This window comes from Tachypleus tridentatus, chromosome 2, assembly GCF_004210375.1.
Source record: "Tachypleus tridentatus isolate NWPU-2018 chromosome 2, ASM421037v1, whole genome shotgun sequence".
NCBI lineage: Eukaryota > Metazoa > Arthropoda > Merostomata > Xiphosura > Limulidae > Tachypleus > Tachypleus tridentatus.
The window spans coordinates 69843134-69867905 of record NC_134826.1 but is presented as its reverse complement, the minus strand read 5'-3'; the positions used below and the strand labels follow the sequence as shown (position 1 = coordinate 69867905).

Here is a 24772-nt window from a genome sequence, read left to right as displayed (position 1 = left end):
GGTTTATTTATTTTCTTTTGAAATGTTTTAAGCAATTAAATAACATTCCCATGATTATAGATTATTTTACCAGACCTGTGTTTTTATACATCTTTTCCGGGAGATTCCAACATAGGGTTTACAGCTACAGGTCTCTAGGAGTCCATAAGAAGGTGTCAGAGGGACTGTATTGAATACACAATACTTAGTATTTGTAGATTAATGGAGGGGGGGGGTCTGTCATGATGTGAAATCTTCTGGGTTTTTTTTCTTACTGACAAAGTTTAGGAACCCATGATTTATTGTTTCATATAAAGATGATTGTGATGTTCTAAACATTTATAAAGGATGTTTTAATTTTATAAACATATTAATTTATGAAACAGTTACTTAACAAATAATACTATTTGAGTGTGTGTGTGTGTGTTTTTCTTATAGCAAAGCCACATCTGGCTGTCTACTGAGCCCACCAAGGGGAAATGAACCCCTGATTTTTGCATTGTAAATTTGTAGACTTGCTGCTGCACTAGTGGGGGGCTAATACTATTTGAATACCCGTTCTGTCAGAAACTTGCACATAATGCCTACATAGTTTTTCAGTTTTTTTCCGAGTCTGAAAAGTATGTGTGTGATTTTTCTATTAGTCTATTTTTGTCTGCAACTTGTCTCCATGAGTTGATAATCTTGTGTCTGAGATCTGAATGATTTGTTTACTATCAATTTCTTCTTCCAGGAGTCTGAAACCTATCTGAGTGACTCAGAGATGTTTAAACTAGATGATGCTCTATCCAAAGCATTTCGGAGTCAAATACGAAAGAGTAATAAAAAACCTTCAAAAGAGGAACAATCTTTATTGCACTTTAGAATCAGGTGTTGTAATTGTGTTAATCACTTAATCACTGATATTTTATTTATTGTTGATAAGTAGAACTACCTGTGTTAATTTCTATTAATTTACTGTTTTCTCTTTGGTTAGGTTATTAAATAATGCTTAACGTATCTACAATTATAGCAAACTGGAATCGTAGAAAGTTATTGGGTTTGAATTACTCAGTTTTAACTGTTATCTGACACCTCTTTAATGACACAGTAGTCCAGCATTAAGTTAACATAATTTTTTGTGCTTTGAACTTATTTTTTTCTGGTGTTTCAGAATCCCTGTTCCACCAAACATGCTCACCCTTTTAGTCATGGGAGCATTGTAAAGTGAAGGTCAGTCTCATTATTCATTAGTAAAAGAATAGCCCAAGAGTTGGCAGTGGGTAGTAATGATTAGCTACCTTTTATCTTACACTGCAGAATTAGGGACGGTTAGCACAGATAGCCCACGTGTCGCTTTGTGCACAATTCCAAAGAATACTTTTATTGGTTCGTTATGTCACCCGTTGAACAGTGTGTTTTATGTTAGGAAAAGATGAATTATCATTTACACATTGTTTCTTAGCCATGGACTTTAAGAACTTTTAATAAAATTGATAAAAAATTGTCAAAATATTAAATATTTCAGTTTATTTTGGAAAACTATTTCAATTAAATGTTGTCTGTAAGTTTTATTAGTATAAGTATTATGTCTGTAAGTTTGAGCTTACTATTTTAAAAGAAATATTTTCAAATTTATTACGTGTTTTGATATATGTAGATTATTGAAATAAAGATAACATAGGTGAAAATGCATTTCTTAAAATCACAGTCTTAAACATTTTTATATCTTCTACGTTCTCATTTGTCTGTAATGGTTGTTCCCACATTACACATCTTCTGATTTCTGTTCTTTTAAACTTTTCTTCAGGTGTTTGGACCTCATTATCACATTCCTGAAGTCAGAACCAAGCTTATCACTGGTGCTTCAAACTATTCTTCCTCTTGTATCTGCTGCTGAATTTGGTTTGCAACATAATTACCAGCAGCCCCTGTCAGTGAAAGCTAAACAAGCACTGAAAGTATTGAATCACGTCAGAAAAGTACGTTACAGTCCACTCTAGTAAGATAGTAAAACCCGTGTTTTAAAACTTCCTGTACTTGTACAAACCTTTTAAAATTGTTAGTAACTAAAATATGATCTGAATAAACCTGAAGACACAGTACACCTGGTGAGTTTAATCAATTTGTTCATAGTTTATCTTTTATTTTCAACCAAACATGATTAGTAAATGATGTTTTATCCATTAAAAAGCAACAGTTAACTGGGAAGTGACAATGTAGCAGCATAGTGCTTGTGCACTGGTATTAAGAAAATTCATTTGCTGACTTGTTAGCTCTGTTCATCTTATTTTAAAAAAATATTTTAGAATTATTTTATCATTATGTAAATTTTAGATAGTGAAATTTTTAAGGAAAATTGATAAAAAAAATGGTTTTAAACATTCATTTCTACTCATCTGTAAGGAATCTTACTGGCAAATAATACATTTATCATTAGCTTTTTTAAAGAATTTTTGTGCAAATTCTAAATTATAAGTTTGTAGTTGCTTATAAAAAAATCACTCCTTGAAATTAGTGATTCATGTCTTTTTTTTTCTCCATGTGATTTTTCTTCTCTTAGTAATTTTTTTTTACTATTGTCCTTTATTGTCACCCTTCTGTAATAAATATAGCATATGGTCTGAATAATTATTGAAGAAATTCAAAATATATAGAATTAGCAACTAAATAAGACACATATTATATCCAAAGTGTAAATATAGAACAAACCAAAAATTTGGTTTTTTTTTTTATAGTTTCTTTGAATATTATTTTTTTTCCTGAAAATTTATTTTAAATTTTTTCTGTCTGGAAGTTTTTGAAATTGTCTTCTGTTACAAGATGCTAGTTAGGTTTAGAGAGTATATTATATTGTGGCAAAATATTCGAGGGACTGAATTTATTTATTGGAGGATGCTCACAGCTCAGTGGTTTGTGTGCTGAACTGTGAGAACAAAGTTCTGTGACTCGCATCTCATTATTGATGAAGAACAAGGAGTTATGGTCTGCACTTTGATGGAGTGATAGCCAAACCCAACAATTCAATTATAGATTAGTTCACAAGTTGCAAGAAGGTAATATTGACCAGTGTATTCTCTCAAATTATTAGTTTGGGCCCAACCTATAGAACATATTCTCCAAATGTATTACATTGTGCTAAGTAATACAATTTCTCCTGCATGTTTTTTGATTTTTGAAAGCATCATTATTTAATAATATTAATACTTTAAAACATTATATATCTCAGGATGTGGCTTGACATTTCCAGTATATTAATTCTCTGTTAAGATTAAAACTGAAAATCAATCAATTAATTTTCTCTTGAGATTTTTAGTCTTTGTACTAAACACTGGTTTGAAATACAGTGGAACCCCTTGAAAGCGGTCATTTAATCACAGTCCCTTTTTTTGTTTACATAATCCCTAATTATGTACACTGGAACCTCTCTAATCAGGCCAGTTTGTCTCAGTCCCGAATGTGGCTGCTTTAGAGGGGTTCCACTTTAGAGTTTTTGTTTTCTAGATCTATTTTAAACCCTATTTTTTCCCATCTCAACAGTTTAGTACAACAGAAGGTGTGGATAGGAACACATGTTTAGAGATTCTCAGTGAACTCTTAGCAAAGACTGGAAAAGGTAGAATGTTTGTATTTACATAGTATCTTGTGACTCATAGTTTATTTATACATATGAAATACAAATTTAATATGTTCTAACTAATAAGTGGATGTATCTGTGCATCAACATGCAGAATCCTTAGATTAACTCACATTTAACTAGAGTTTCACTTAAATATTCCAGTAACAGAACCGGAATTATCACAAATTCTTGGAAGCCTGGCAGTTTATGTGGTAAGTTTTTAGTAATATTAGAAACTTATTTCCTGGAAAACTTTTGAAATCTCTGACAATTTTATGTATCTCAGATTAACTTGATTAATCGATATGCTCAATTACTGATAACCATCAATCAGTGTTGCGTAAAATAATCAATTAATCAAAATTGCAATTAAATAAGTTATTTTCACAAAAAATAATGAACTAGTTTCCAATTACTATCATTTTCAATTATTCCAATTGTACATTATTCATAATGGCAATATGATTACTTAGTATTAAGATTTATTAAAATAACGAACTAAACTTAGGTGAGATTTCAACTTGTTACTATTTTTGGTAATTACAACTATTGACTTATGTTTATTTATTACTACACAGTGGTTTGTCTGTGTTCTAATCACTGCATGTATCAAAATTAAATATTTGGCATTATAATTTGTTTTATTTTCTTTGCCATCTCACTTGAAAATAAATAGAGTCTAAAACTAATAAAATCTCATTTATTGTCCAGCTGTACTCTGTGTGTGTATATATATATATTGTTTTGAAACCCAAAATTAAGTATTGTAATATGAAATACACATGTAAGTAAATAAAATTATTCATCTTATGTATATAAATATATATAAATTTTTTAAAACCAATTCTTTAAGGAACCTTTAAGAAATATATTAGAGCTGACATTTTTATCTATGACTGTGTTCTCTTGAACTTCTTGTGTAACTTATAAAAAATAGTTTGTGGTAAAAATAATTGTAGCTCGTGTAAGAACAGGTGTCTTGTTTGTTTTTCAGGTGTTATCTGAGAAAAGAACAAACAGTACAGCATCAAATAAGGTAAAATTAGATAATTTGAACACTATATATACAGACACATATTAAACAACTATGAACTTTGAACTGTCACTTAATATAAAATGTAATAATCCTATTCTTAAAACACAAATCTTCATATACACACACATATTGGAGTACAGCTTCTGAAAATATCAGATAATTTATACTGGGGTTATTATAAACATGGAAAAAAAACAGTTCAATAACTTGATATGTTATGCATAACTTCTGATAACATTTAAGGTGTTTTATTATATTCTCTTTAGTGTATATGAAGACTGCAGTGTAGTAATGTCTTTTGTAGCTTTATTATTATCAGTTGTTTTTTGTAGAATCTTATATTGTCAGTAAAATAAATGAATTAAAACTGTGACAAAAAAATACGTTTATGTTAACACCAAGTTAAGCCTAATATGTTGTACAAAGAATTCTGTATTGGTACATCTTATCAAGTTGTTTTGGTGGATTTTTCTGCAGTGTTTTCAATCTTTAATAGAAAGAAGAAAAATGGTTTGTCCCAGTCTTTCAGCAAGCGCTTCAGGAGTTTTGTACAGAAAAGTAAGCTTCTGTAATTTGTACAATAACTACTTCTAAATATCTGTCACATTTCTCTAGGTTTATTAGTATTTGTTGTTATAAGGTTTATAGATGCCTCTCCCCATAGACATTGATCATACTGTCTTTTTTGAAACAAATGGATTTTATTGTCTTTACCTGCTAAGTACTAGTCCACTAACACTAACTGCATGTGTTATTAGAGGCATTTTCCACATTATATGTTTGTTTGGTGAAATACTTCCAATAAAAAAGGCATTTATTTCATCTGTACATTGTAAATTGAACATTTATTATGCTTGTTGTAACGTTTTTTACCTTAAACTTTAAACAATTAACGTTATTGTATTTGAATCAAACGTGTTGAAACATTAGTCATTAAAGTTCTAAAGACTAGAGTATTGGGAATTGTGTGTAGAGTTTCTGTTCTCTACAGTTGATTGGATTAAAAGACCTTCAACATTGTAATTTTAAAGAACTTGATAAAAGTTTTGAAATGGCTTGATTGGGAGATGAACATAATGTACCTGAGAGTGAGAAAATCTTATTGAAATGTCATACATTTACAGTAAAGTTCTTTTATTATCCAGTTAGGCCATTTCAAAACTTTTAAATTTTAAAGAATGTTTTAATACTGGATTGAAAATTCTGGTAATTATCAAATGCAATGCAAACTCTTAGTTTACTGATTTCTTTTACAAAAATGTGTGAACTGACTTATTTCCTCAAGAGTGATTTCCTTCATTTTTCTCCAGTACTGATCTCATGTAGAAATTGTGAACTTGACCACTGCTAGGGTTAATTAATTAATAAAAAATAATTCTGTAAATTTGTGGTTTGGTGGAGCTGTAATTTGTTTACGTTTTTTCTTTACTTCAGTGTTCCGCATCATCGGCCCCAGCTCTTCAGCTCCTTAACAAATGCTATTCCTGTAAGTTTATTATTCTAAACAGTACAAAGTATTATGTCCAAATAAACAGTAATAGCTTAGTATCCATGAAACAGTACTAATGCTGGTTGTAGCAAGTTAGTGTCCTTTAGATTACACTACAAAAAAAAACCTTTTGTGTATGTAATGATGTTTATTATTCTCTTCATCTGTGATAATGTTACATGAAGTGTGAGCCACTATCTAAGGTACTGTATGAATTATATTTGGTGAGAAACAGGTAATTATTCAATGTAAGTACCTGTTTCATAAAACTGGATGGATTCATATATGAATTTTTAGAGTTTTTTAATATTTTTTGTGCTCGTGGTTCATTGTTTAGGTTGACCACTGTGACACAATTTAATGGAAAAAACAAGAGTTAAATATAGATAAAATTCAAGTCTGTGACAAATGCTTTATATTTATTTACAAAGTTTCAGGCAAAAGCCCTTAGATAGTTTAAACCGTGTTACATAGAAAAAAGGCGTAGAATCGTTGAAGAGTTAGAATATGACAGTTTATTTCCATTTGAAAGCTAGTAGGAAGTCCTGTAGTTTGTTTTGCAAGTGTTATAGACTTCAAAATTTGATGCAGTACTGGTATATATTAAAAAAATAGCATGTTTGTTTTTTTCAGGAGGTTATTTGGGATTTTGTTCCTATTATGCAGACTTATGGATTTAGCCCTGATGTTAGAATTTTCAGAAGGGCACAAATATTAGGAATTCTTACCACTGGTTTACGACATTCCAAGGTGAGCAATGAACAGTTCCACGATTAACATAGTTACAATCATCTTCACTGAATGACTTACTCAGTAAAATTCCAAGTAATGTTCACCTTTTAATTAGAGAATAGTGAACTTAAATATTAATTAATGTGACTGTTTATTAATAATTTCCATTTGAGAGGTTTTTACATGACTGCCTTCTTTCTATTAACCCTCAATTAGTTGCCATGATATTTATAACCCTATACAATACATTTAATTAAATGTTATGTGATACTTGGCAATTTATTTAGCTCATCCTTAATTGTGTCTTCTTCAGTGTTCTGCAGTTATTTTAGTAAAGTTTTAGATTGAGGTCATGTCTTCCCCCACTCAACTATATGAGTTAATATTTTAGAAGCTCAGTTTGTTTTTCTGTGATCTTAATTTGATTGCGTTTTTCCTACTTTATGGCTTTAAGATGTCTTTTCTTTTCTGGTGTTCTTCTCTTTGATCATTAGTACTAGATAATATTTAATGTACATCTTTGTATTGCTGCTTTGGTTTATTTAATTCATACAAATGACTACAAAAGGACTTGACTGCTACTGCAATATTTTAATATTGTAAACTGTAACCTATTATTTCATTTTATTTACAAATAAAGTTTTTAGGAAAAAAAAGAATTTGAGCTTTACCATAATTTAGATGACACATTGGAGTTATAATGACCATCTATGTTCCATTTTACCAGACAACTAATTGGTAGTTAATATATATACATACACACACACACACAGTATATGTTAAAAGTCACATGTTGATTTAATATAAGTGTCGGTTAAAACCACAATAAAACTGATGCAAATGCCACAATTACAACATTTGCGCTTATTTATAATTTTAAGTGTTATCAACTGAATAATGTAAAAAAGAAGGCTTACATTACTTGTAAATGGAACTTAAAGGCTGTATATCGATTTCCATTTCATGTTTGAAATAATATTCATCATTTAAGAACATTTACTTAAATTTCTTTTTCCTTTTGTGTGATTTTAGGGAACATCGGTTAAACAGAGCAAACTTTTAAAAATTGGTAAAGAACTTGTTTCTTGTGTTGTCAAGGTGAGTGTTTTTATAATAAAATTAAAGTACTATAAAATCTAGTAATAAATCCGTTTTAAGAATTAATAAAATAGTTCTTGTTTTGTAAACAGTATTTGTAGCTAAAATATAAATCTAATTTCATCTAAAGTCACTGATTACAGGTAAGGGGTTCAAATTCTATTTCCAGGTGAAGGGAAGAAGTAGTACATTTTTAAATAAAATAAATCTATTTTCATTCTCAATGTACTTTATTAAACACGAAAATCATACAGATGAACTGTTTAGAAAATTAATATTGAAAGCTGTATCTAAATTATTTTAATTCAATGAACTGAAAAAAGCTGTTTATAGAAAAGATATTATACATGCATGTAATATGTTAGTGTTACAGTAAGTTTGTAATAGAACTTTCAGAATTAAGTTTTAGAAATTTATTACCCTAATGCTTAAAATGTTCAAGGTTCTCGAAGAGATCAAGGATGGGACAGAAATCAAACCCCTGTTTACAACAGAACTCTTGGATCTTCTTCTTGTGGTTGGAAATATGGTTGAGGAAAAATGTGGTGAGGTAAGATTTGTATCAATGTATATCTGTCTAGTTTAAATCAGTTGTTTCATTCTTACATTTAAAATATATCTATTCCATAACAGTATCCTCTTCAAGACCATCCAAACCTTCTGTCCATCCTCACTGGTATCAGTGGTAAAGAACGGAAACGTCTAGAGAGACGAGGTCACCACACGTGGAGGAAGTTGGTAGCCAAACTTGGAGGGTAAGCTAAGATTCTGTGTTCTGACATGTGTAATTTATCATATTTAGCCAGATTGGGTAACCTCTGTTCTGGAATCATCTTCATTACCTACTTCAAGGTGAATCTGATGTAAAGAATGACATTTTAAATTTTTTCTATCCATTTTGAATCTTTTCTTTTACCTTGCTGTGATAACATAAAAGTTACCAACTCTTCAATCAAAAGGTAATTTTTAATATTTGTAAATAATGATGTACAACTATTAGAACAAGTAGAGTTGTAATGTTTTATGTACATTTAAGAGTTTAAAATCCTTTCATGCTAGGTTGTTATTTATTACTTTGTAACAACCTATTAACAGTGCAACATAGCAGGTGTCCTCATATAACATTTATTATTCTTGTTTTCAATACATCAATAAGTATTTATGTATCCAACTAGTATACAAACTGACACTGTTGTAAATATCTGAAGAATTGTTCTGTTTTTTATATGGAAACCCCAAAATATTTCAGATTGTTATACATACTGTCTTTGGAAATATTTAATTAAACTAATTTTATAGACTGGTGTGTTAACTAGGTTATTTTATCCTTTAAGACATTCATTGTTTTATGTAATTTTGTGAAAACTAAGTGTTTGAGGGTTATGTCCTTCCAGTCGTTGTTTACTTCTGCAATGAGATTGTCAAGTTATAAATAATCATTGTGAATTTTAATTTCTTGTTTATACAGACATTCAGTAATGAGATACCTTAATTTTGTTTTCAGTAATAGCTGTGATTAAGTTTAATTATGTTAAAATGTATGTGGCACTGATATCTGAAAGAAGTACATTTAGTTTCATCTATATTAATGAGCTGACCGCTGTTTTCTGGCAGTAAACCGAGCATACAGCCTAAGCAGACCTCCAACAAAGAACCTGAAAGACGAGAAAGTGAGACACTTAAACGGAAATCTGATATTAAAATGAATAGCAACACAGACGTTGGTTCTCCTTCTAAAAGATCAAAAGAGAACCCAGAAGTTAAAGAAAATAATTCATCATTAGAGAAATCTCAAAATGAAACTGGAGATCAGATGGCAACAGATAATGTTAATACATCTGTTATAAGAGAGAGGCAAAATAAAGAATTCCCTCTGGGAGTCCTTACAGTCATCAACAGGTGCAACCAATGAGAGTGAAAAAAGCAACAGGTTTCTCTTGCCAAGTTTAAAGAAAAAGAAAAGTCATAGAAAGGGAAAAGAGGATGCTATACAAACTCCTGAGTTATTGTGTGACTCTGAAGGCCAGTTAATTCTTTCAGGTCAAATGATCTTTCCTAAGACAGAAAAGAAAAAAAAATTAAAAGGGAAAGAAAAAAGAAAGAGTAGCCACTTTTAAGTTTTTATATGATTCAGATCCATTTTCTGCAATAAAAATTACCTTGAAATGTTCTTGGTTTATTATTTCTTTATCATGTTAATTCTGTGTTCATTGTAAAAGTTTTAGGTGAGAAACTGTCGGAAATCAGGTTCCAGTACCCAGGAAGGACATAGACAGCAGATAGTTCTTTATGAAGCTTTGTTCTTAACAACAAAAATGAGTGAATTTGTCAGATGAGGTCTCAAAAGTTTGATTTAAGGGTACAGATTAAATTAAACATAGCCTTGCATTATTAATGAGGAATTTATTTTTTGATTTTTTTATCAAAACTTGTATTAATATCAAATAATTTTGCTTTACCAGATTTTGATTTAAAGTTTTCAAAAGGTAATACCCTACTATATTCAATGGAATTTCAACAATCACATTACTTATCAAATTATTAATAATACTACATTACTTGTTATTAAAACAAGTTTGAATGAAACTACTGTTTTCATTCCTTGATAACTGTATTATATTAAGAAAGTAAATCATAGAATAACAAGAAAAATATTTTTATAACTAACTAGAGTACCTGCCCCCTGGACAGAAGTTGTGTAAATTCATGATTAATGAAAGGCCATCTTAGGACATGAAAAGTTGCTTCCTTTATATGTAATTGTAATAAATGCTCATAAAAACTGCCGAACATATGCATGCATCTCCCTATGCCACTTTTGTTGAAACCCCATTTACAAAGAAGGGGTTATGTAGTGATAAAAATACCCATAAAAACTACAAACACCACCACTGTTACACTTACATGGATCTACAAAAACTGCAGCAGTAAAGTAAGTTAATTTTGTCTGTTTTCTTCATACTAAAGTAAAATGGAGGATCTGTAAATCTCCCCCCACTCGTATATATGTCAGCTTAAGTTTTTATGAACTAATGACGCTGGAATCCGGAGTTCTGTTATCTGTGGTGAATAGAGCCCAAACAGCACATTGTGTTGCTTTGCTCTTAACAACTGTCAAAACAAGTTTGTGCCGAACAGATCCTGAATAGTCCACTGTGTTCGTTTGTGCTAAAATAAATCGTATCTTGACAAGGTTTCTCTAAGACACCAATCTTTTACTTTACTATCTTGATAAAGCATTCCAAACCAAAAGTCCAAGAGGAATATAATATGGAAATTGAAATACTTAAAATGAAAGAATTAAATGGTAATTCAACATGTATGTTAAGGACTTACACGTGTGTAGAAATGTCAAATAAAGCCACACCTGACGTAAGAGGTGGACATTTAAGGTCAGTTATAAACGAACATTTTTCTCAAAAATTCAAGTTATTAAAGAAAGTAAAATAGTTTGAGAAAATTAGCAAATGCAACCTGGACCAAATACGTTAAAGTTGTAATATAGGAAAGCTGTTTTTTGTATGTTGTATTATTCTTCATTGAAAATGCTTATGTTGTGATAGATGGAATCTTTGTAACCTGTTCCGCTTTCAATCATCTATTACTGATGTCGTACAATCTCGGTTCACTGCTTTCAAATGATTTAACCCTTAAACTGCGGCAATAATCATTTTATGATACTTACAACATTCCCGCTAATTAACGGTTAAACCAGTTTTTAAAATGTGAACATTAATTCTACACTACCCTTATATTCTGGTTCAAAAACTGAACAATCCCCACCCCTAAATTTCCGCCAAAGAATATAGTCCAAGTATCTATGAAAGTCAAAAAGTGTTTTAAATATCAGTTTGAAAGTTGTACTCGTTGAATGTTTTTTTATTAGAATTTCTAGGAAATGGAAGTAAATATGTGGAAATATTCATTGAGCCTAACATTATATGATGTAGATTGGTTTGGTTTGGTTTTTGGAATTTCGCACAAAGCTACTCGAGGGCTATCTGTACTAGCCGTCCCTAATTTAGCAGTGTAAGACTAGAGGGAAGGCAGCTAGTCATCACCACCCACCGCCAACTCTTGGGCTACTCTTGTACCAAGGAATAGTCGGATTGACCGAAACATTATAACGCCCCCACGTCTGGGAGGGCGAGCATGTTTTGGCACGACGCGGGCGCGACCCCGCGACCCTCGGATTACGAGTCGCACGCCTTACGCGCGAGGCCATATGATGGAGAAATCTCATAATAAATTTAAATAAAAGGTTTCAGAAGATCGGTGATTACGTCAACAGAAACGGTGTTATTTTCCCATTCTCGCTGAAGCTAGTTTTTTGAGCAGCAAACAGTCGTAAAAGAGCAACTTTCATCGTGTCTGTAACGCCCAAAACCGAGTTTCGATACCCTTAGTGGATACAGGACAGATGGCACATTGTATAGCTTTACTCTTAACAAAGAAACGTTCTTAGTAAGAGAAAAACGATACCAGTTAAAAATAAACTATAAACAAACGAAGTAGAAAAGGTTTATCTTAGATGGTTAAAAAAAACATTTTATTTATGACCCTGAGTGTGTGTATGTATATAATATAGATACCATTATGTGCATGTTCCAATTTAGACTTAATCTTGTCAATCGAATGGTTGAATTATGTTTCTTAATCATAAAACATTATGACGTATTTATTCCATAATAAGGAGCGGCTGACGATTCAAATTTCTCTCTGAAACATCATACAATACATCAATTAGTGAATTATTAGTATGGAGTGATGTCTCCATAAATGACCATTTCTCACGACTAAACTTCTCTATTAATATTACAAGAAATAAACATTGATTCTGTGACACCACTTGTTTTTAAACTGTGTTGAAATGACACCTAGTGGGAAAAGTTACCAGTAAATAGCACTATAATCAAGAAAAATTAACCTCGCATAAGATGAGAAACGAAGTCACGTTTACTTAGGCTACTGTAATATATAAATGTAAAACACGTTAATATTCCATCTTTTCTCGACTGCTAATTATAGTAACTAGGAAGCGCTTGTGTTTCTACATTATGAGGGCGACGTGTTTTTTTGGGGGGGAGGGAGGCTCCATTGTTTTGTCCAATTAAATACGAAGCCTGCATCATTAGCCTGTTAACAGTGTTATAAAACTGGCTGTAAGAGGTTCGAACCCACAGCTGACAGTTTTTGATTCAAAATAACTACCTGATTACCTGTAAGATATTGAAACAAGCATTGTCGTGAGTTGTACGGCAGGTTTTACAAAGTTTAACATGAAATTTACGTTTTTATATGATCATTTTTAGACTACTCCAGTAGAAGGGAGAACAATGGAAGAAGGCATTAGCAGTAAACAGTCTGTTGGAGTGTCCCAGTGAATCCAGTTCCATCTGCAACAGAAAAAAAAACATGAACTTTTTAACAAAACAGGAAAAGCAAATTATATTGTTGATCTTACCAAGTGTTTTGTCAAAACCATAAATTATGAACTTTTTTGGATAAACCATACTTATCTAATTATTAAAATATTATTCCGTACTATTTTACCAAGTAACTGATATTTATAACACCAAGCCTTTCCGGTAAAAAAGCCCAACTGGAATCCATTTTTGTCTGTTAATATATTTTCATTTAATAGCTTCTAAGATATTAATGTTATCAAATATAACTTTAGTAAAGAAAATAATTTTACCCACCTAATTATAAAAAACACGAATATATGGTTTAAACAAAGTTAAGGTTATTCGGAGTTGTTTTTATATTAACCAGAGTCACAATATGAATCGAAAAGTTCGTGTAATATTGTAAAGATACCAGTGTGGCCCCCTAGTGGTACGGTGATATCTCTACGGGCTCGTACTGCTAGAAAAAATAATTTTTATATGCGTGGTGGTCAAAGCACATGTGGCCAGGTGGGTTGAGTCGTTCGACTCGTAATCTGAGGGTCGCGGGTTGAATCCCCGTCAAACCAAACATGCTCGCCCTTTCAGCCATGGGGGCGTTATAATGTCACGGTCAATCCCACTATTCGTTGGTAATAGAGTAACCCAACAGTTGGCGGTTGTTGGTTATGACTAGCTGCCTTCTTTCTAGTCTTATACTGCTAAATTAGGGATGGCTAGCGCAGATAGCCCTTGTGTAGCTTTGGGCAAAACTCAGAAAACAAACAAATAAGCACATATATAGCTTTTCTGGTAGTTTTGTCCTTATTAAGAACAAAAACAATTAGCCTTCATGTATAGCAGTCATCACTGTAAACAGTAAGAAGGTTATTTTTGTATTTTAAACTTTTTTGTTTTAATACGTCGTTAAATACTGTGTAATAACGTAATACATTCATCACCATGATAGAAGTAAATATTTTGATATTGACTCAAAAAAAAATTTTAAAAAAGAGTCCACCTTCCTCCAGTGGTTTTGCAATAAGTTTGAAGGTTCATAATGCTAAATCCAAAAACCTGTTTTCGATATCCGTGGTAGGCACAGCACAGATAGCCCATTGTATAGCTTTGCGCCTAATAACAACAACAAAAACTTACAGTTTGCTGACAGCTCGAGGTTTTCTATCTGAAAAACGTTTAGTTATTCGTTCACTCCAGGAACTGTCCTGAAAAGGTGGAGAGTCTCCAACTTTAAAATTATTTTCTGGTTTATTTCGGATTTCAAGAGACAGGGGAGTTCCAGTTTCTGACCTGGAATTTTATTTTATAATTGTTACTTTTAAAACACTCTCTGTTATATATTATATCAAAAATTGTATCAATATTATATCATTACTTATTGTTCTATATTCTTATCGTAAAGTTAGCTCTCTAACAAGACCGCGCATAGACTAACGGTTAATGTATCGGGCTGCGGTACGTGCGAATGAAGATCTAAGTCGTAATACTGTTCAACACACTTCGCTTGTTTAGCTGTGGGCGTGTTTTAAAAATGATAGTCATATATTCCCTTGGTTTCGGTTCAAAGAGTCCTACAAAGCCCTTATAATAGAGCTCAAAATTAGTGACGACTACATTTGAACCCGACGAACTAGAATATGATCGATAATGCCCACGAATAAATGAGGTTCGAGTCAAGTTGAAAACCCAATTTTCACTTGTGTAATGAACCTGCAACGTCGTTATTAAATCAATGTATTCACTCTCTTTATAATATGTTAAGATGGTAAACAATACACTCGCTAAAGAAGGGTCAAACATTCACATTAAATAATAAGTTATAGGTATATTAAAAATGCATACAGACGTTAAGTGCAGTCGGTTACAGAGTTCACTGATAGCGGTCAACTCTGTGAAAGGTCAGTAATGGCAGGATTAATACTACAGCAAAATTACTTACTGGTCAACTTTGACAAAGGGCATTAGTGTAGAAATTGCACTATAACAGTATCGCTGCTAGTAGTCAACAGTGTCAAAGGTCATTAGTGTAGAAATTACACTATAACAGTATCACTGTTAGTGGTCAACTCTGCAAATAGTCAGCTTTACTTACTGAGGTTCAGAATTTGGTACAAAGAAGGTTAGCTCTTCTTTTAGTTCCTGTACTTTAACCCTGAGTTCATCTCTTTCGACCACAATGTGTCTCAGTTCTTCAAGTGTAAATTTTCCGTTATCGAAGTTCTCCAGGTTAACCACTAATTTTGGTTCTGACAAACCTCTACTGCTCTGTAAGTAAAGGTGATATTAAAATATTGAGCTCCAGAAACATATTGGAATGCAGTTGATTTGTACATCTGTGTTCACATTAAAGTTATTAAACTATATGCAGTATCTAAATAAAAGCCCACAGGTATGAATTTTGAGTGTTTTTTTTATTTTTTATATTTTCTTAACTTTGTCCTAAAGTTAAGAAAATCAATAAATAATCCACCCTCTATGTTTGGGATGCACATTAATCCGAAGAATTAAGACTAGTTTTACCCCAGGGTCATCACTTCTTTCAGACATTGGAGATTCAGGACTTTCTTCAAATGCAATGCTGAAATGATTATGTAATTGTTCAAGGGTTTGTCTAAGGTCGTCCAGCTGGAGTTTCATTTCTGTCCTGTCTTCAACGAGCGATTGGATTTTGGATTCTAAGTGCTTCTGCGATCGTTTGAGGTCGTTGTTTTGAAGGGTCAGTTTTATAAGTTGATCCTGCAACTGTAGAAAAGTTTGTTTGTCTGTTGTTATGAACTTTTAAAAACATTTAAAGCTATCGAGTATACTTTATTATGTTAAGAATTTTATACTTGTTCTAACGAGTCGCAATTACAACATGATATTGAAAGAAATAAGGTTTGTTAAAACCTACGCCTTTTATCTCCTTGTTTTTCTGTAATATGTCACTGTCTTTCTTCTTTAGCTGACTCGTTTGTTTTTCTACAAGTTCTTGAAGCCTTTCCAGTGTGATCAGATCTTGTTTGGTTGAATCTTTTAATAAACAAATCTATGAAATACATCGTAAACAAAGAGTTCTTAAAATATTTAACAAACATTGTAAAAAGTTTGTTTTTTTTTTGAGCAAATCCACATCAGGTTATCTAATATTTTCACTGTGGAAGAATCGAACCTTGAATTTTAGCGTCGTGGGTCCGTAAACACACTGCTGTATCACCGGGAGACAAAATTTAGTGAATTTTTTAAAATAATCGAAAAACGGGATTAAAATATTATATAAACATCGGTTTCGTTTGTTTTTTTAATTTCGCGCAAAGCTACAGGAGGGCTGTCTGCGTTAGCCGTCCCTAATTTAGCAGTGTAAGATTAGAGGGAAAGCAGTTAGTCATCAGTACCCATCGCCAACTCTTGGGCTACTCTTTTACCAACGAATAGTGGGACTGATCGTCACATTATAATGCCCCTCACGGCTGAAAGGGCGAGTATGTTTGGTGTGACCCTCGGATTACGAGTGGAGTGCCTTAACCACTTGGTTATGCCGGGCAATAAACATCGTACGAGAATGTATATTTTATATTCTATTGATATAATACATTCTTATATCAAAGAACAAATAACTGAAGATGCATTGTTTTGTGGAATGAGAAACTCTAACCTTCATGTTATCCCCCAGTGGCATAGCGCTATGTCTGCGTCCTTACACTGCTAGAAATCGGGTTACGATACTCCATTTCTGCTATACACCCATAATGGGTCCCGTCATAGCCAGGTGGTTAGAGCGCTTAGCTCGCAACTTAAAGGTCGCGGATTCAAATTCCCATTATAAAAAAATAAAACTTGCCCTTTCAGCCGTGGTGTCGTCATAACGTGACAATTTACTCGTTGGAGTGGATGGTGATGATTAGCTCCTTCCCTCTTGTCTTACTCAATTAGAGACGGCTAACGCAGAGAGCCCCCGTGTGGCTTCGTGCGAAATTCACTTTAAAATTTTTCTCTTCCTAGTCCGAAATTTGTCAGTTTTAGAATAAGAAATTTCCTTTTTTAAAATATGAGTCCTAGAATCACGTGGTAATAAACTTTTATAATTAATTCGCCCTAGTGAGTACTTTAGGTAACTGCGCATTAATTCTATTCAGTTACATTTTACCACGACAACCTTATTTCCGGCATATCATTGGCCAAAATTATTATTGTATAAGTAATCATTTTCTCGACAGGTTTAGAATTTAAACAAGGTATGAAGTAAATGACATTTCACATTGAAACACCCTGAAAATACGTTTCCAGAATGACGGTTGTTTTTCAAGTTTTGAAAGCAAACGGAGTTTTTAGGGTGTAAGCGTCGCCAATAAGAAATGAATATTAATTAAAATAATACGGTAATTTGTAAGAAGTGGTCGACTTAGTAAATATTTAGCATCATTATCGATAAAGAGGTTTTCAATTGAACATCGACAAATAATTTTATCACAGGGTTTAAAAATGCCACCCATAAATTATTGAAAAAATAAGCACTAAAAAAGAAAGACTTGCCAAATATTTTGATCGAAAGTTATACTGGTGTGGAAAGACTTAGTAATTTGAAAAATACACACCATATCTCTCCAAATTTTCGTTTTCTTTTTCTCTTAGGGTGATATTCAACCTGGTGTTTTCTTCTTGTAATCTTGCGACTTGTTCATTCAGACCCCTGGTTTCGATCCTCCAGCTTTCTTCTACTTGTTCCAAGTCCTGTAAGTCAAAGAACTTCATTGTACAATATTTTATTACAAGTTGCAGCTTTTACAGTAAGTAATATTAGTTTTTAGAAACGAATCTTACCTACTATAAATTGTAATAACATATATTTAATTAGTAAATAAACTCAAAACGAAATTATTGTACAATGTGTATTTCGTAAAACTATAGCATTTAATAAAATAAATACTTAAGCCTAAAATAACATATATCACGTAATACTAGATATTACTTACAACAGCACATTGGAGTTTCTTGCTGAAAATGTCGTACAGGATGAAAATACATACAGCACGTTCGTAAATCTTGAACTGCATATGCTGTTCGACACGATTACATCGAGTTATTACATTACAAGTATTTCAATACCGTACATTCATTTCTCACACATGGAGTGTTTTTGTTTTTTTTTCATATATCCCGATAAATGAGTCGGCATGGCCAGGTGGTTAAGGTACTCCACTCGTAATCCGAGAGTCGCGGGTTCGAATCCCCATCACACCACATAGGCTCGCCCGTTTAGCCGTGAGGGGCATTATAATATGACGGTCACTCCCACTATTCGTTGGTAAAAGATTAGCTCAAGAGTTGGCGGTGGGTGGCGATGACTAGCTGCATTCCCTCTAGTCTTACACTGCTAATTTAGGGATAGCTAGCACAGATAGCCCTCGTGTAGCTTTATGCGAAATTCAAAACAGATCCTGGTAAATAATTTTTAATTCTATAAATTTCTGGATTATTTTACTTGACGTTTTCACATAGTGGCTATCTTGATGTTGGTTTACTCATACAACCCCGCAGCGAGAGAAGTTTTATTACATTAGATCAGCTCATGAGTTATTTTAATTTTTAACATTTAATCAACCCACAGGTGGAAATTTTCCTTTATGCTACTTGTTAACACCCAATAAATTTAGCCTAGAACTAATTAGGAGTAAATGCAGCCAGCTGTTCCTGAATTTGAATAACATGCGACTACCCCTAGAATATTGGCCTGCAAATTTAAACGAAGAAGCAAAAACATCAACTTTAGAACTTTCTTTAATGAAATAAACTATCCTTCTTATATTTTGTTTCTTCTACTGTTAGTTTTCCTCTAATATATTAATAGTTATAACCTACATTAACCGTTAGGCCTTTCCCTTCACTTTGGCTGAATTCATTTCTCCTAACCTTACCTTCTGTCTACTGTTTTCCCATTCATCACACACTATTTAATATTTATTACCTCATCCTGTGCTCACTATATTCTCGACATCAATGACTTATCAACACAAATTATAATACTAATCTTCTTTTAACTCTCTTATAATAAAATAGAAAACTAAACAACTGAACAATCAAAAAGCATTCATTCACAAAATAAATAATATCTAAACTAATCTTTAATTTCATGATAGTAGTGAAAATTAGCACGTCTATTTTGATATAAAGCTGTTCGGTGAGTAACGTGTTTATCTCTCAAAGTAATTAAGTCAGACGTGGCATTCATTCACAAAATAAATAATATCTAAACTAGATAATCTTTCATTTCATGACAGTAGTGAAAATTAGCACGTTTATTCTGATATTCAGTCAGTCATTTGATAAGTAACATGTTTATCTCTCAAAGCGAATTAAGTTCGCCGTATGTATAGCAGTTTTTACAAGTCTCGTAAAGTGAGACCTATTATTAGTCTTCGATGTCATATTTGAATAGTTTTTTTTTAAATTAGACCTACAACTGTGCGATGCTGTAATAAGCTTTATTGAAGAAATAAATTAATTTGTTATCTCTTTGTGGAATGCACTTCACAGTATTTACACCATATAATTCAAAAGAAACCACTGAACGGTAGAAGACGCTATAACATATACATACTTTCTTTGTATTTTACGTTAGGCCCAGTAATTACCGCATAAACACTTGTATTTTATTATATAAAACAAACGTACACCTAATGGTAGTTAAGTAGAAGTAATAATTATTTATCCTTTGTGATTAAAGTATTAGTTATACTTAATCCTAGAATTACCTATGGGGTCCATGTTTTTTAAGTAATATTTTTTTCTGTACGAACAGCTCCTGAGATTAAAACTTAGTTGATTACAAAATACCTAACAGCATACGGAAAAATAAGGTTTTTCCTCATTTTATTTTGACTAGTTCTCTAAATTTAGGTTTATAACAAATAAACATAAAATTTCTCAAAATGATGGACTATACGGACTATAACGGAAGTTGACGGTGCAAAAATCATATTGGTATTTTGAAGGTTAAACGATTAATGTGTGAAGAACACAAATACATTCTAAGTTATATTTAGTAAAACTGATAAGCCTTGGGCGACTTTTGAGTATTGAACCAAGTAGTTATGTAAGCACAATTTTTTTCAATTATAAGGCCTTGAATCTATCAAATCACCTAGTCTTTTCGTATACCTTAAAACAATAGTATCTTTATTGTACCATGCAGGTGTTATCTGTACTGGATATGTTATCTTTATTATAATTTAAGAAATAATATTACAAAACAAGCCGCTGGCTTTGCACTTGATTTCTTTCACCTTAGGATTCCTTCCTTGAACTTTAATACTTATAGAATTCCATGTGACTTAAACGTAATCAATCATAAAAAGGATTTACTTATTTGTAATTTTAGTCCCACTGTTATCGAGATCGTACCAGTTTTTAACCATCTTTTGTCCAAGTCAAAATCAGTTAAAAGTATTAAATAACATTTTTCTATACGTTATTATGAGTTGGACTCTAATCGTACACAACTGTTTTTTTAATGTAACTTGGAGGATTACCCGACAAAGGCAGCCCACTCGATATAGTTTTTACTGCCCACTTTAGTAGTTTTTTAATCGAACCTGTCATTTTGTAGCCACAGGAATTCAGATTTGAAAATCTACTCAGCCACGAAAAACCAAAAGAAGAAACAGCAAAACAAAGACACATATTTTATTTTATTTGTTATTTTTCAACTATATAATACTTTAAAAAATGTTTCTCTATGGTTTTAAAACGTGATACAATAAGTACCGGATTATTTAACAAGTGTAAAAAGTATGTTGTTGTAACTTAAACTGTTTCAAGGGTGTTACAATGTCACTCCACATATTAAAAGGGTCCCAAATTTTTAACTTTTTAGACAAACAAGTATTAATACACGAGCCATTAACATAACACAGTACTGGTAAATTAATTCATTTGTTGCCGAGAGAAACAGAGTTAAAGTATTGACCAATGTGACGTAAATGACCACTTAGACTAAGAGCGTGTTCGTATTTATGCTCTGTCATCCAATTTTCTTAGAACCATGATAAACCTCATTAAAGACTGTTAGTGACGTTTTGGATAACCGCCAGAGATAATATATAGATCTTACTTAACTTCATTAATTCTGTATAAATCGACATTTCATAGAAATGAATGATAAAACAGAAAAGCATTATAATATACACAATAACAAATATATTGAATTTTAGGATTATTATAACATGATTTCACACCTTTAGCGCTGACATAAATCTGATTCCTTTTCAAGCCTACATTTAAGTGAAAAAATGTCAGTTTGATAATTAGGTACAGTTTGTTTCTAAACTAAGCATGACCAGGAAAGTTTAAACACGTTAGTTTTGTCTGGTTATGTATATATATGTGCAAAACCGTAAAAAAAGATATTAAATAAAATAAATCCCTAACACGATTCTCTCTATAAACGCTAAATCGAATAAATTTCTATGTTATTTGGTTAAATGAGATACTGAATTCTGGAGACGAAAACCAATAAATGATTGAATTTACTGCATTAATACAGGTGACTAAAGCAACCATCTTTAATTTTAACAATTCAAGAGGGAACACTACTATCTGAGAGAGGTTGTTGGTTAGCGAATAGTTAAAACTAGCACATTTAAAACTAACAATTAAACAGAGAATAATATTTTTTGAAATATTTTATTTTAACCAATGATAAAACAGTCATGTCTAACTTAATGACTTAAAATGTCTGATTTACATTATTAATTTAGTGAACGATTGAAACAGTCACATTTACGAATGAAGTCTTTGGTTCATATTGTTGTTTTGATGAATGATCAAAAAGTTTTCTTTTTACTTCGAAGGATAACTCTGATTAATATTTTTATTTAAACAAATGACTAAAATTGCCATTTTTAACTTTAAGAGTAATTTTTTTTTTACTGATACTGTTAGCTTAATGAATGAATAAATAATCATTTGTAAATTTAGGAACAAAGTCTCTGACTAAGATCGTTATATTAATGAATAATTGAAATACAATTATAAAATTAAAAATAAATTCTGTAACTGATATTGTTATCTAAGAACTGATTTAAAACAGTCAATTTTAATACCAAAAGAAATCTCTATCATGTTGTTATCTTCCCAAATTATCAAAATTGTATCTTTTAACTTTATGAGTAAACTACAATATTAAAAATGTTATCTTAACGTTAATAGTGAATCCCTGATTGGGTTCATTAACTTAACGATCATTAAAACATTATTTACCTCTTCAAACCTTTTTTGATATTCTAGTTTTTCTTCCTTTTCGGTCAAAAGCAACTCCACCGTTGCGCGTAAATCAGAATTTTGAGAACAAAGTTGGTGGTTACTTACTATGCATGCTTCAAAAATTTCCAATACTCTTACCACCTTGGCCATCAGATTCGTAACTAAAACAGTCCCATGTTTCTCCAGTAATTTTTCGAAATCTTTTCCAATGTTAGCAGCGTGTTCATACACATCCTCAAGACCTGCGTCCACTACGACAGCGTTCATCGTTAGTGCTTCATTACTACCATTAACTTGACTGGTTGCTAAACTATCAGCGATGTTCCCTTATTACGACCGTAAGGGAGCTACAGAGATAACGCGCTGCTTTTCAGCACTATATCTTGATTGTTCCTTTCAAAATATAGTTAGTTATTTCTTCCTAATCGATTTATATAAATACTCTCGGCGATTACGACTGAATAAATAAATCTCCTTATGAATATTTTAATTACAAAAACTTATGCATACAATTACAAAAAATCATTAAAAAAATCTTCGCCATTTGGATTAGAAATCACAGAACGTAACTGATGACGTCGTAGAAAGAGAGGTGTGATCTAAAAAATGATAAAATGATTACGCATGTACAAATACTACACTCGTCATACTGTGATAAATGGAGCGATTTGTACATTGACCGTGAGATTATAGTTAATGGATACATACTTTAAGTTTTCTTTGAACTTGAATATTTTCACAATATAAGAAACAGAATACCCGACCCACGAAACAAGTTCGCCCTTACAACCATGGGGCAATTATAATGTGACAGTCAATGCAACTATTCGTTGCTAAAAGAGTTGGTGGTAGGTGGTGACGACTAGCTGCCTTCCCTCTAGTCTTACTCTGCTAAATTAGGGATGGCTATCGCATATAGCCTTCATGTAACTTCCTACAATACATATATATATTTATCTAAGTTTTAACCATAATAAATAAATTTTACATTGTTGTTTTCGGCATCTTTCTTTTAAATTTTGATTAAAATGTAAAAAACATATTGACATCAGGTATGTTAAATTAACATGTATACATTAACATATTGACATCAGGTATGTTAAATTAACATATATACATTAACATATTGACATCAGGTATGTTAAATTAACATATATATATTAACATATTCTAAAAATTGAAAATAATGAAATTATACTGCTATGATGTGTCACATAATTAATATTTTAGTTATTTATTTAGAGCAAAGTGAGCGCATGTGCGTTTTAATGTGGCTTTTGAGATGAACTTTACGTCTTAATTTGTCGAATTTAACACGATACACATTCAGCCTACCCGTCAGTAGATCTATGTCATTTATGCTTTTACTACAGAATTAAAATCACTTTGCAAAACGAAAAGATCATATTAAACTTTCATCAGATTTATATACTAATATCTACCCTTTGTGAACCGACAGTATACTTAAACCATTTTGTTTCTTTTGTTTCCTCCGAGGCGTACGAAACAATCATTGTGTACGCCGATAATGAACGCAGCCATTAGGCCTACTTCCAAACAGTGTTCTTTGTATCCATGCTGAGTCACTTAGTAACGCTGGCCTACATCCGTGAAAATCGACAGTTTTCAGTAACTGGAATACCAGAGAAACGAATCCAGGTTTAAACGTTTAAAGGTTTCTGATCCTTTTTATTCCTGAGAAATCAAACTTACAAATATCATAAAGATGTTAGGAATCTGTAGTGCGCTCTTTCCTTGATGGTATGTCTTTGTACAAAATCTATGCTCCAAATCTCTCTGAAACAGACTGTTATTGCTCTGGTGGTCGCCATGTTTTTAGTTGGCTAGTAACGGAAATAACAAAACCTAACCAACCGAAACTACCCTGTTTGAACCGACATTCTACTTCAATCTTTATTATTATTACTTCTTTCCAGAAGCGAGAAACATTCTGCATGTCTACCTGGAACGCAACCAAAATTACCTACAAATTTGATATTGGAATACGCTTTCATTATTTGCATTGATATCTCTTCTGATTTCCTAGCTCTCCGTGTTTATTTACACCTCATAGTGAAGGAAAAGCAATAGTGTAAGTATCCTCCCATAGCCCCTTCAATTGCAGGGGGGAGCGAATCAAAAGGGAGCACGAAAGACTAACAAGGGAATAAACGTACAATTTAATTTGTTCG

The 24772-nt window shown here is 32.0% G+C and overlaps 2 protein-coding genes across 4 annotated transcripts in view; one reads left to right on the top strand and one right to left on the bottom strand.

The window, feature by feature from the left end:
• Window positions 1-10102, top strand: part of Mybbp1A (MYB binding protein 1a) — a 35414-nt gene extending 25312 nt beyond the window's left edge. For 2 of the 3 annotated variants that reach the window (XM_076488331.1, XM_076488330.1), the window contains exons 20-31: window positions 713-849; window positions 1769-1940; window positions 3499-3574; window positions 3740-3789; window positions 4572-4613; window positions 5110-5171; window positions 6048-6099; window positions 6736-6852; window positions 7867-7932; window positions 8375-8482; window positions 8566-8687; window positions 9547-10102. In XM_076488331.1, coding sequence (XP_076344446.1) covers window positions 713-849; window positions 1769-1940; window positions 3499-3574; window positions 3740-3789; window positions 4572-4613; window positions 5110-5171; window positions 6048-6099; window positions 6736-6852; window positions 7867-7932; window positions 8375-8482; window positions 8566-8687; window positions 9547-9844 — 1302 coding nt within the window. In that variant the 3' untranslated portion in view covers window positions 9845-10102. Of the gene's footprint in view, window positions 1-712; window positions 850-1768; window positions 1941-3498; window positions 3575-3739; window positions 3790-4571; window positions 4614-5090; window positions 5172-6047; window positions 6100-6735; window positions 6853-7866; window positions 7933-8374; window positions 8483-8565; window positions 8688-9546 lie in introns of all 3 variants that reach the window. The other variant, XR_013024928.1, reaches the window with a different exon arrangement.
• Window positions 9047-23155, bottom strand: LOC143244160 (RILP-like protein 1). The gene is made up of 7 exons (XM_076488332.1): window positions 22578-23155; window positions 17915-18050; window positions 16234-16352; window positions 15861-16082; window positions 15433-15605; window positions 14478-14630; window positions 9047-13328 (listed from the first exon to the last, which is right to left on the bottom strand). The coding sequence occupies exons 1-7, from the start codon at window positions 22845-22847 to the stop codon at window positions 13241-13243; spliced, it is 1161 nt and encodes a 386-aa protein (XP_076344447.1). The 5' UTR covers window positions 22848-23155; the 3' UTR covers window positions 9047-13240.
• Window positions 23156-24772: the final 1617 nt, after the last annotated feature.

Coding starts and splice junctions, on each gene's coding strand:
- LOC143244160 (XM_076488332.1), bottom strand. CDS start 22,847: ATGAACGCTGTCGTAGTGGACGCAGGTCTTGAGGATGTGTATGAACAC. Junction 18,051..22,577: donor ATCAAAAAAGGTTTGAAGAG/GTAAATAATGTT, acceptor TTTGACTTACAG/GACTTGGAACAAGTAGAAGA. Junction 16,353..17,914: donor CGAAAATTTGGAGAGATATG/GTGTGTATTTTT, acceptor GTTTATTAAAAG/ATTCAACCAAACAAGATCTG.